General features: G+C 39.4%; 1 protein-coding gene across 1 annotated transcript in view; it reads right to left on the minus strand.

The window, feature by feature from the left end:
* Positions 1 to 13548, minus strand: part of TAF4B (TATA-box binding protein associated factor 4b) — an 85594-nt gene that overhangs the window by 51978 nt on the left and 20068 nt on the right. Inside the window, exons 3-7 of the mRNA XM_058178366.1 lie at positions 12564 to 12668; positions 9915 to 10073; positions 9711 to 9833; positions 7277 to 7366; positions 3475 to 4143 (exon numbers count right to left, since the gene is read on the minus strand). Of these exons, the coding sequence (XP_058034349.1) occupies positions 3475 to 4143; positions 7277 to 7366; positions 9711 to 9833; positions 9915 to 10073; positions 12564 to 12668 (1146 nt within the window). The remainder of the gene's footprint in view (positions 1 to 3474; positions 4144 to 7276; positions 7367 to 9710; positions 9834 to 9914; positions 10074 to 12563; positions 12669 to 13548) is intronic.

Raw genomic sequence — 13548 nt, forward strand, 5'->3', positions numbered from 1 at the left:
CTCCCAACTTTATTTTTCTTTTCCAGGCAGGTAAGAAGACATCTAAACAGTATCCAATCTGGGTCAGTCCCTGGGACCAGATGTTTTGTCTTCCGAGTTTTTGGACTTGTGCTTGAACCCCTCCTTGGGGAACTTCTCTCTGTCTTAGGATGGCTCCAGCAGGAGTCTGAAAGCTCAGAAGACAAAACCTCAGGTCCCGGTGACTGACCCATGCAACATTATCCTAGAACACATATATTCACCTTCATTTGTGAGACACCTAAATAACACCAGGTTGCCATTCACCATTTTATACAATAGATTAAAACTGATGTTGATGCTTTCCAGCATGCCTGCTTTTTGATATTCAAAGTTTTTTTTAAAAAATGCAGAAAAGGCAGGGTGTATAGAAGGTGCTTTAATGACATTTTTTACACCTTTCATTTTATCAGAGCATTGCTCAATATTTTCTGTCTTGAAATGATCAAAGGTACTTCCAATCATGCCAGTCTATCCCAACTAAAGGTTAGGAATGGGACTTTATTGCTTTTACATGCACAGCAGATGCTCTGCCATTGAGCTGATTACCTGAATATTAATCTTGCTTCTTTTAGGGCTTAGATGCCTACTGAAGGGTTGTTATTTTAATATGTATCTGACATGTTAAGTTTTCTTCTTTTGATTCTAAAAAGGCTCTGGCTTAATGATGTATATGTGTGAGCTTAACCTCTTCCTGTAAGCTTTCATTCCAGGTGAACCAGTGCATTCGTTTCTCTTGGGCCCAACAATTAAAAGCTAACTGAAGTAATAAAAGCAATAGAAAGCTACCCACAGCAGCTTATATACATATCTAGTCTTGATGCAGAGAATCTGTTCAGTGAAAGGTTTCAAATGGCTCCTAGCTATATTCTCTTTCTGACTATCCTAATATATCTGCTGCTTCAATTCATCCCTGATGCTGTAGAGCTCAGGTAACACCAAGAAGGATATGACAGTCTTTTCCTAAATAATTTCCCAACTGCTTATTTGTTGGGCCTTCGTAACACACAACAATATATGGACGTTCTTATTTCAGGCTCCTACATATACTAAACTTTTCCATTATTTCTCTGCTTAACAACCAAAGTCTTCTATCTGATTATCAGTCTTTTTAAAAAGGATAATTTTGCTAGATACTGTATTTGAAGATCATCTTGTCCATTATCTGAACCCTACATTATAAGAGAGAAAGAGATCCAGAAGCCAGAGGAGTTTGGCAGGAGTGTCCCAGGTCAGGTTTAGTATCAAAACTACATCTGTCACAATTCACACTCTGTCTGATTACACACTTATTAAATAAACCATAGCTTAGTGCAAAATCAAAATCAAACAAACTCCATTCTGGTCTAGTGTGACACATATTCTGATATATCCCAAGGCTGCTTAGTATTAATAGTTTCTTTTATACACAGGCGGTCCTTACTGAGCAACAGTAACAATATGAATAAATATGAATAAAAATATGAATAAATAAACAGTGATTGGAAACTATGTCGCTAAGCAAATCCTAAAGCGCAATTCCACATGATCACCATTTGTGACTTCCCCATTGACTTCTCTTGTTGGAAGCCAGGATAATGATCATGGGACCATGGGATGCTGTAGCCATTGTAATTTTAAACGGGTTGCCAAGCTCCTGAACGGCAATCAGATGACTGCAGGAACATTACAACAGCTGCAACTTTGAGGACCAGTTTATTTTATTTATTTATTTATTTTATTCGATTTTTATACCGCCCTTCTCCCGAAGGACTCAGGGCAGTGTACAGCCATTTAAAATACACAATATACACATTAAAAACAAAATTAAAACAAGACATATTATAGGGTGGCCGAAAATTTAAAACAATTAACAAACCTTAAAATATAAATAACCCCAATTAAAATTTAATAAAACTTTTAAGCCAGTCCTGCTTGAATAAATAGGTGCGTTTTCAGCTCACGGCGAAAAGTCCGAAGATCAGACACTTGACGTAAACCAGGGGGAAGTTCGTTCCAGAGCGTAGAAGCTCCAACAGAGAAGGCCCTGCCCCTGGGGGCCGCCAGCCGACATTGTTTGGCGGACGGCACCCTGAGAAGGCCCTCTCTGTGTGAGCGTACGGGTCAGTGGGAGGCATAAGGTTACAGCAGGCGGTCCCGTAAGTACCCGGGCCCTAAGCCATGGAGCGCTTTAAAGTTGGTAACCAAAATCTTAAAGCGCACCCGAAAGACCACAGGAAGCCAGTACAGACTGCGCAAGAGTGGTGTTACATGGGAGCAACGAGTGGCTCCCGTTACTACCCGCGCACTGCATTTTGGACTAGCTGCAGCCTCCGGGTGCACTTCAAGGGCAGCCCCATGTAGAGAGCATTGCAATAATCCAAACGGGAAGTGACAAGAGCATGAGTGACCGTGCATAAGGCATCCCGGTCAAGGAAGGGGCGCAACTGGCGGACCAAGCGTACTTGGTAAAAGGCCCTCTTGGAGACGGCCGCCAAATGATCGTCAAACGACAGCCGCCCATCCAAGAGGACACCCAAGTGGACACCCAGTTTAAGTCTCCGCCTTCAGCATTGTCTCTGAATAGATGGCCATTAACTGAAGACTACCTGTGTGCCACATGGGTATCATCTAGGTAAGGCACATTTATTTATTACATTTGTATCCCACTACAATCGCAAGATTTTCAGTAGCTAACAAGTACATAATTGCAATAAATGTTCATAAATTTCACTCAAGAAGGAAATAATTCATAAACTCCTCCAGGGTGGTTATACTGATGAAACTACATACCGTATTTTTTGGAGTGTAAGATGCTCTGGACTATAAGACGCACCTACCTTTTTTGGGGAGGAAAATAAGTGGAAAAAAATCTGCCTCTGCCTCCCAACAATTTGCCTTCTTGCAGCAAATAGCAAACAGCCTGCTTTACTTTCATTTTCATCACAGCCTGATTAGCACAAGAAAAAAAAATCTGCCTCCCAGCAATTTGCCTCCTTACAGCAAACAGCAGAGGCCCACGCGGCAATAGGCAATGGCAATCCCTGCAGCCTGAAATAGCTGAGGGTCAGGAGTCTGATCCAACTGACAATCAGCTGCTTGTGCTAATCAAGGCTGTGCTAAAGCTGAAACGGGCTGTTTGCTGCAAGGAGGTAAATTGCTGGAAGGCAGAGGCCAAAGGATGGAGGCTGGCGGGTGGGCAGGGCTACATTCAGTATATAAGACGCACCCAAATTTTCACCCTCTTTTAGGTGGGGGGAATGTCTCTTATACGCTGAAAAATACTTTTGTCAGGAAACTAGTACATGAGGACAGCCTGCATGTCATCATTATTTTCACCATGGTGGCTTGTTACAGATATCTATGTGAATTACTGGCTGAATTGTACTACTGAGAATAAGTCAATTCAAAAGGCCCAGATTCTGCAATACGCATTTCAGAACATTGTGGATAAAGTATCAAACAAAGTTTACTTACCGACTGTTTTACCTTTAAAGCCTGAGAAGTCCAAATTGGCTGGGGAGAATTGGGATGGGCAACCCGTACAGTGGTTGGTGTCCCAGTGATAGGCAGGACAGATTGGAGAGTTGTGGTTACTGATTCAGCAGAGGTCACTGTAGTAGTCAAGGCCAGTTTTGCCACTTCAAGTGATGTCATCCCAACTGATGTGGCTGACTTCATAGAACTAGTAGTAGCAGTTGAAGGTAATGTTGGGTTACAGTCTGGCTTTGCTACCTGAAGAGAAACTGTTCCCGTCTCCTCTGTGGTGGAAGTTGGCTGCATTGCCTTCACGGTACTGATTCCTCCAATCAGTTGAGTGGAGAGGCTGGCCTTGTCATCTTGATAAGAGTGTGCCCCTGCAGCCAAGGCACAAGCTGGCTCAACAAGTGGAAGAGACACAGAATCACTTCTTGTAGTCGTGCAGGGTACCGAAACGGATGTCTGTGGAGAAGACATTTGAAGTGGAGAGCTGGGGACTGATGTTGCAGATTGAGAGGAGGCCAAAGTGCCGTCAGCAACTGTGGAAGAAGTTGATGATGCAGTGGGATAAGTAGAAGAAGCTGTTTGAGGGGCAGATTGCTGAAGACATTGTTCTATAAAGGTCTCTGTGTTAGGCATTAATTGCCGTAAGGCAAGTAAACTTTTCTAGGCAAGAAAAGATGACACAAAAAAAAAAAGATCAGACTGAGTATTTTGCTGTTCCAATGCCACGCTATAGTACGTTAACATCTCTTTCAGAAGCAATATTTTCCAAAGTCATCGGTACAATAGCTAAATTGGAAAGGATTATAAAAGGCCTGCTTAATCTATGAAGTTTATGTTAAATGATATTCAAAAGATCTTACCAAGAATCAAACTCTTTGCCTTTCTATCTCTATAGTCATCCATACATCGTGGTAGAAGTTTTAGGTACACTGGTTAACATTTAACCTATCTCAAGAAAATGTTTTGTAAGTCTGAGCATTCACATGTAAACAGAACGAGCGCTGCTAGCAATCTGATGGAAATGTTTACAGCTAATCCTCGATTTATAACTACAACGGGAACTAAAATTTCCGTTGCTATGAAAGAAGGTTGTTAAATGAGTTATGCCTTCTTGCCACGGTTGTTAAGCAAATTGTATATCATGTGGTTGTTAAGTAAGCCCCCCACTAACTTTCCTTGTCAGAAGCTGGCTGTGAAGGTCTCAAATAGTGATCAGAGGACCCCAGGTTGCTGCAACTGTTATGAATACACACCATTTGCTAAGTAAATTTTGAGGTGACTATGGAGATGCTACTATGGTTGTAAGAGTAAGGACTGGTCCTAAGTCACTTTTTTCAAAGCCACCATAACTTTGAATGGTCACTACACGAATGGTTGGAAGTCATAGTCTACCTGTACTTGTATCCAACTTACCACATTCAATCTTTGCCGGAGTAAAGTAAAAGTAAAAACTACCTATGCTAGTAAAAGAACTTTGAAAGATGTTGGTTTCGGAGTCTTTTCTGCAGGAGGGGTTTTCTGGAACGCTGACAGCTATAATTTCTGTCAGTAAACTAGAATTTGTGAAATACACAGCCTTCTTCTTTTCCATAGCTTTGTTTCCATAGCTTTTCCACAAAGCTATGGAAAAGTTTTCAAACTTTTTTCAGTTTGAAAAAAGCAGTGCCCACATTTTCCAGCATTTCTGGTAATATTATTCCACACCCATATTATAGGTTTAGCAAGAGAGCTATTTTTATAATAACCGTATTTGCAATAGTGGTATTATTCTTGCACAATCACTTTGAGACTACCAAAATCAACGGTCTTCAACTCGGTTTCATTTCAACCTAATTTTGGACATATCCAGTTACAGTAGCTTCATGAACTCTTGGAATTTCAAGGCTGTATCCCTCTGCAATACAACTGTAGTCCCATATATCAATAATATCTAATATTAATGAGTTGTAACCAACTTTTTACTATAGAATATACTACTAAAGTAATTTGAAATAATATAAATTGTCAGAATTTTTGAGAAAAGCTTTACAAACTTTAAGTTACGCATACATATTACAAATTCAAAGTAGCATTTGGCTGTTGTTTACTCAAGCCAAATATTCTTTGCATCTTTCATACGTAAGAGCAACTGGAGGGTAATTGTTTTAGATAAATAGAGGAGTTTGGGAAAATCACTTGTTGAGTTGAAGTCAATTACATAAGCTTCAGTTGAGACTAAGGATTGTTGTCATCTGTGCAGGATGGTGGAAACAAACGTGTTTCTCTCAGACGACTGAGTCGAAAACTGGGCCCAACGGACATGAGTGGGGGTGTGGCCAGCAAATTTATGACTCAGTCTCTGGGGAGATTGCACTGTATCAACCCACTTCTGGACCATTCCGCAGTTCATTGGGAAAATGTGATCTTTTTCTTACAGATATTTACTCAAGAGAGATTAATATCAGTTTTAAAATATATATTTAACAGGAAAAAGTGTATGGTGTTAAAAGTGTGCTAAATGTTAAGCAGCCCTAAATTTAATAACTAGGCATAAGGTTTTAGCTAAGCATTGCACTTTATCCCCAGATTCACGGATAGAGCCATTCATGGTGAAATGCACTCATCGGAAAAAAATATAACTGAAAGGAAGTTGTTTTATAAAGTGGTCTGTCGTCACTTGGCTTCCTTGCAACATCTAAATGAACAGTGTGTTTTTCTTTGAATCATTCAGTGATCATTTGGCTTTGGATTAGCTCAGTGTTTCTCAAACTTGGCCACTTTTAAGATGTGTGGACTTCGACTCCCAGAATTCCCCATGCCTGTTCTCTTCACCCAGCTATGGTGTAACGGAGCAGTTATGAAAACACCAAGGAGGGCAGGGAAGAATTTCATTAGCAAGGGCTTTCAAAATGTCTTGTCGACAAAAGTGCTTTCAGATGCTGCAACTCCAAATGACATTTTCATCGTCGTAATAGCTGATACCTGAAACAAGAATATTCATTAAGACGTACCTTGAGAAAGGGAACAAGATTTGGCTGGGGAGAAGACTTTAGTTCCACATATAGCTCTTTGGTAAATTCTTCTGGCTCAATTTTAGCTTCCTAGGTAGGAAAAAAAAATGTAGCACAAATGTAAACTGTAGCTCCGCTAGACATGCCTACAAGTAGGAAACCTCAATTCCCTTGCATTCCAGTACTAATTAGTCGCATAATGTGCATATTTTCAACACACCTTTTCAATATAACATCTTTTTTATATTGAGGGTCTTCTCCTTCAAACCAATTTTCACTTATTAACAACGAACAATGTTATATAAAGAAGAAAATTTACTTGACTAGTTTCAAGAAACTGGAAAATTTAAAGAAGCTGTTTATAAAACACGTTTACAAGAAAAGCACTTTGAAAAGGAAATTACTTCTATGAAGACATTTCTAGACTGTCACTTGGCTAAACACAAATATACCAGATATGGGTATCCTGGTATTCTGCAGAGATTTTCAATGTTACCCTCCATTTGGTCCAGTGTGCCTAAGGGTGCAGAAGTACGGGTGCTATAGTGCAGGGGTCTCCAACCTTGGCAACTTTAAGCCTGGTGGACTTCAACTCCCAGAATTCCCCATGCCTGTTCTCTTCACCCAGCTATGGTGTAACGGAGCAGTTATGAAAACACCAAGCAGGGCAGGGAAGAATTTCATTAGCAAGGGCTTTCAAAATGTCTTGTCGACAAAAGTGCTTTCAGATGCCGCAACTCCAAATGACATTTTCATCGTCGTAATAGCTGATACCTGAAACAAGAATATTCATTAAGACATACCTTGAGAAAGGGAACAAGATTTGGCTGGGGAGAAGACTTTAGTTCCACATATAGCTCTTTGGTAAATTCTTCTGGCTCAATTTTAGCTTCCTAGGTAGGAAAAAAAAATGTAGCACAAATGTAAACTGTAGCTCCGCTAGACATGCCTACAAGTAGGAAACCTCAATTCCCTTGCATTCCAGTACTAATTAGTCGCATAATGTGCATATTTTCAACACACCTTTTCAATATAACATCTTTTTTATATTGAGGGTCTTCTCCTTCAAACCAATTTTCACTTATTAACAACGAACAATGTTATATAAAGAAGAAAATTTACTTGACTAGTTTCAAGAAACTGGAAAATTTAAAGAAGCTTTTTTATAAAACACGTTTACAAGAAAAGCACTTTGAAAAGGAAATTACTTCTATGAAGACATTTCTAGACTGTCACTTGGCTTCCTTGCAACATCTAAATGAACAGTGTGTTTCTTTGAATCATTCAGTGATCATTTGGCTTTGGATTAGCTCAGTGTTTCTCAAACTTGGCCACTTTTAAGATGTGTGGACTTGACTCCCAGAATTCCCCAGCTGAAGTCCACCAGGCTTAAAGTTGCCAAGGTTGGAGACCCCTGCTATGGTGTCAATCATAGCAAAAACAGCTGATTGCCTATTGTCGTCATGCAAATTACTATGAATTTGAAATGTAAGAATTACAGGCAGTCCTCATTTAGTGACTATTAAAAATCACTACAGACCCACTAAAAGCTACATAAAAAAAGCTACTTTGGTTTTAGAGTTCCAACAGCTGCACAAAGCCCAGCAGTCACATGGGCCACATTTTGGCACTTGGCAACCAGCTCACTTTTATAGTCAGCTGGTAAGGTGACCATGATTTACTCTGTTTTTGTTGGTTTCCAGCCTTTTTAACCAGTTTCTGGCAAAACAACAACAACCACCACCACCACCCATAGGAATACATTGATTTATTTAATGACCATGGCATTCACTTAATGAAGCTACAGACAAAGTGATAAAATTGGATCTGATCATGTGGGTGCCTTGACTTATGATCATGATGGCTTATGATGGAAATTCTGGGTGCCATTATGGTCATAAATCGAGGACCATCTATATAGCTTTGCATCCTTGCATCCATTTGCATGATATTCATTCCTTTTTTTCTCCCTCCTATACTTAAAATCATGCCATGAATTATAGCAAGCTGGGTGACTTTGGGTCAATTGCTCTCAATTCATCCCATAGGGTTATTGTTGTGCGGAAAATATGATGAGGAAGGAATATTATGTTTGCACTTTTGAATTTATAAAAATAATAAAGGTGGGCTAAAATATGTAAAACAATTATAACAGAAATGACTAGAACTAAAAGTCAGTATTTAATCTGGCTCACTATAATAGAATAAAAATGTGAAGTATTATTTCACACGGTGTCTCTATTCTGGAATCATCTTACAAAACGACACAAACTTATAGCACAGCAGACTTTAAGCTATTATGATACTCCAAGCTTATTGAACATACTTGCAAGTGTAAGAATGAGTTTCCATATTCAGGGTAAATTCTTCTCTTATCATGCAGCAAGTCTAATCTTGGACACAGCAAAAATACGGATTTCTTCCCCCTCCCCCATCCCATAAAGCAATATTGCTAAGTTTTAATATGATTTGACTTCCCCAAGCAGAAGTAAATTAAGGTAAACCACAGAAATGGCACCCAAAGGCAATTAGTGCATAGATGCAAAACCACCCCTTCTAATAATCTGAGGTTGATAAGAGTTATTTATAAAATTAACTCCCCTATAAATGTTCACAAAAATAAATACATAACATACTCGTGTAAGCTTTCACTGCTGGTACCAATTGAGAAGTATTGAGCTGCAAGGTTAGTGACCAGTTGCTCTTTCTTTGAGTAGTGTCTCAACACTGCCCAAATAAACAGAGATTTTCTGTGATGAAATGACAACATATGGCATCATTATATGAATGATACAAATGATGCAAGCACGTAATTGATTTCATTTGTGCGATTAAACACAACATTACTGTAATGTCTTTGTAGCTTCTCCTGGAGGCCATGAAGATGCCAACAGGGCTACATTATATAGCTCTGCTTGATACGGCACATGTAAGGATGAGAACAGGGGTGTCAAACCCGCAGTGTCACGTTGTCATCACGTGACATATTGTGACTTTCCCCCCCTTCGCTAAAACAGAGGTGGGGGTGGCCAGTGCAGGATGCATCCGGCCCACAGGCCGCAAGTTTGACACCCATAGACTAAAAGATACAGATATGTTACAATGGGCAGGAAGTTTGGAAACTCCAACCAAGCAGCTTCGAACTGCAATCTTCTACACAGATGAAGTCCCACCAGAAACATTCCTAGGCAAAGACATTGAGAATCAGGACAAGAGTACTTGCAGATGAGCTTTTACCAACAGACTTTGAACCAGATGCTTCACATTCTGCCCCATCTGAGGCGCTTGAGGTCCACTGGAGGCCAGCTTTATTAGTGTTGCAAGGAAGTTTTTGCACTTTTTCACATTTTCCAGCATTTCCTGACAAGAAAACAGACTTAGACTTAGATCAAACGGCTAGGAAATTACTATTTCTGCAGCACTAGCCTATTTTGTACTTACTGAGTAACTGAAAGGCTGAGTGACTTTGGGGTCATCTCTATCAGCACCTGGTTTTGAAGTGAAAGCCAACATGGGAGAGTCAGAAACAGGAGGCTTTGCTGATGATCCAGCAACCAATGACTTTGTTGCTGAGCCTGTGATATTTGATGATACTACAGACTGAAAGACATTCAACATAAAAGTTACTTGCAACATTCCTGGCAGGACCAACACAGATTTTGCTGCATAACAAAACTTATTTCCATGAGAGTGAATTTTCCTTTGACTGATGTATGACCTCTTAAGGAACTGTATATTAGATTAGGCATTCAAGAAAGGGTTTACAGATAGCCTTCGACTTAATAATAGTTCATTTAGTGACCGTTTAAACTTACAATGGCACTGAAAAATGTGTCTTATGACTGTTTTTCACACTTACGACTGTTCCTCATGGTCACATAAATCAAAATTCAGATGCTTAGCAAGTGACTCATATTTATGACGGTTGCAGTCACCTTTTGTGACCTTCTGACAAGCAAAGTCAATGGGGAAGTCAGATTCACTTAACAACCATGTTACTAACTTAACTGCAATGATTCACTTAACAACTGTGGCAAGAAAATGGGCAGCGGTGGGTTACACATTTTGCTGCTACCGGTTCGCCACGCGCACGCTCGCTTTGTGCACGCACCTTCTACGTATGCACTTTGCTCACATACGCACCTTCCGCACATGCGCCTTGCCTCAAAACTGCCTAAATAGGATGGCATAGAGCTGGAGCGGGTGGGCAGGTCCATCTGCAATCTCCGCTACTGATTCGCCCGAACCGGTAAGAACCGGCTGAATACCACCTCTGAAAATGGGGCAAAAATCTTTAACAACTGTCTTGTTTGGCAACATAAGTTTTGTGCTCGACTGTTGAGGACTATTTGTACTTTGCAAGAGTAACCAAACTTTGTTATCACCCTTGGAAAGATTCAGAAGACTCCTTCTTTCTGCATTTAGCAATGGTCACAACCACACTAATTCTGACATACATTAATTAAAATTAAATTGAGGATGCTAGATTGATTTTTAAATCAGTCTTTTTACAGGATTAATTTATGTTATTTGGACAGTAATGTTGTTTTTTTATTTTATTATATGATATTTTGTTTTCAAAATTTTGGGATGAGTTCTAAAAGAAAAAGAAGAGAAAGACTAGCGTCAGCTTTTCTTTTCTATATCCAAGTTCCTCTGCCCTATCTCTTTTTTCTTTGGGCAACTCCTTTTCCAGAATTTCATACAGATGCATTTATGGCATGCAAAGATATGATCTGGTTAAGGGAAGTACAATTACCTAAATGTAGCCCCTGGGTTAAACTGAATTTAACTAGATAATTTTTTCTACAATCTGTACCGATGCTTTATCATATCTTTGTCTAAATCAGAACACTGTGCATTATTCAAGCCCAAAGAGGGAAATAATTGATGATTAATGTCTCACATCTTGGCCTTTGTATGTAAGAGACAGAAGGCAGAATTGGTTGCCAATGACGCCATGCAGCGTCTTGGTCTTTTCTCAACTTTTACACCTTATGGGCACAATCGTATCACCACAGGGTAAATTGAGCTAACAAAAGAAAAGTTTTGCTTTTTTTTTTCAATTCACAAAATTACTAACAGTCAGCAGGGCGGCCACTGCAAAGGCACCTGGGATACTGGTTCACACTGAAGGCTAGCAAGAAACCACAGCTAGCCATGACTTAGTGGCTGATTGTGCTATTGATCTGCTCCCTCCCTTACCAAATTGTATCTCCTTATTTGATTCAATGCTTGCATAGTATCTGTATCATGTTAAATACTTACTTTATTATTCTAGAAGGAGGTTGGCTAGCAGTCTGATGGCTTGTAAAAGGACTCCAGACCGAAGATAGCAAGGGCTTTCTTACCTGTGACTTATCCAATTCTTATAGCAAGCAAGAAGGAGCCAGTTTTATTTTGCTCAGATCAAAGACAAATATAAAGGCAGGAAACATAAAGAAGTGGTGGGATCCTCCCGGTTTAACAACCGGTTCAGTGATTGCGTGATTTGCGTGCACTTGTGCACCTCACACATGCGTGTGTGCGCAGTTTGAAGAAATCTTCACTTCCTGGTTTCTTAGGAGGAGTAACACAACTGATTCGCATGGCAATCTGCTCTATCACGCAAATCAGCTGAGAAGATAAAGGTAGGAAAATAGTGGGTGGGTGGGCCCATCTGATCGTCGGGGCAAACCAGTTTGCTCCCAGCTGATTGTCAGAGCTACCGGTTCACCTGAACCGGTAGAATCCTACCCCTGACCTAAAGCCATGGCTACTACAAGCACTACAAAAAAAAAATGATACAAACTTCATTAGCTCTGAGAAGCAGAGAATCTATAACACCTGATGAGTTTGATCATCTTATTGATGCACATATGCACTAGAAACTTAGAATTTCTACTTTCTATAGACAAGCGTTCAGCAATATTGATCAGAAATAATTTATATAGGCTGTTTGCAATGGAGAAAGACACGTTTGGCATGCAGGTCTAAAATTAATCTGGAACTGCATATTTTAAAACCACAGTTTTTTCTTTAGATTTGTAAACCACTGTAATAAAAATGTTAGCTAGAAAACTAAAAACCAGAAAACAATGCAAGTCATACCTGAATTACAGCAGGCTTCTTAACAGTAGAAGTAATAGAATGAGTTGCCCAAGAAAGTGTTTTAACAGGAGCCGTTAGTACTTTAAGTACCTGAGTTCCAGAACTCTTTCAATAAAATAAAGAAACAGATGTAATGGGAAAAAAGAAATCACTTTTCAGCTAGTAGTCAATGCAAGTTCCTTACTAACTGGAAATAAATTATATGCTTTGGCATACAAATGATAGATTCCCCCTTTACACACTTTTTTCTATTTTTGTGTAAGTTGTAAACTTCTTTGAATGTTATAACAAACGTTATAGCGCTCGGGGTAATATAAAAGGTTAGAGCAGAGTTAAGTTGCATTTATGACTGATTATTCAAATACACATTCATGCTGCCTTATATGCAAGAAAATATTTTTAAAACTGCAAATATTTATCGTGTGAAAACAGTAAAGTGGCAGTAACAGTGGCAGTAACAGTGAAAAAAAATGCTTCTGTTGCACTTTCTTACTTATAGACAAATTGTACTAGCAAAAGCAAAAGAAATCCTACATCAGATTAATTCTAAGGACCTTGCAATTTCATATCCACAAAGTTACATTATAATAGCAAAAAAGCCAGCAATTTGGGAGGAAGGGGGAGACATTTTGAAAGTATTCTAGGAGTACTGTCTCAAACTAGCCACTATGAAGGATGTAGCCAGTCACAACACACCAATTTACCACAGTTTGACCTGGGAAAATTGATTCCCATCATTTGTTCTAACAGACTGGTACCCTATGCCACCACTGCATAATCACATCTGGAGCTGTAAGTCAATTTTCAAATAAAGCATTTATTCCTGTAAAAATCAATAATGACAAAAACTGATAGTCATTTTTCTTATTTTAAAGGAATACATATGAAGTCAGAATAGGAAGACTGGTGGACACTGTTAGGAGTTATACTGACAAAACCTAAACTCATACTATCTAATTCTTACAGGCACCAAGAACAGCAAGAA

Source organism: Ahaetulla prasina, chromosome 3 (genome assembly GCF_028640845.1).
Source record: "Ahaetulla prasina isolate Xishuangbanna chromosome 3, ASM2864084v1, whole genome shotgun sequence".
NCBI classification, from domain to species: Eukaryota; Metazoa; Chordata; class Lepidosauria; order Squamata; family Colubridae; genus Ahaetulla; species Ahaetulla prasina.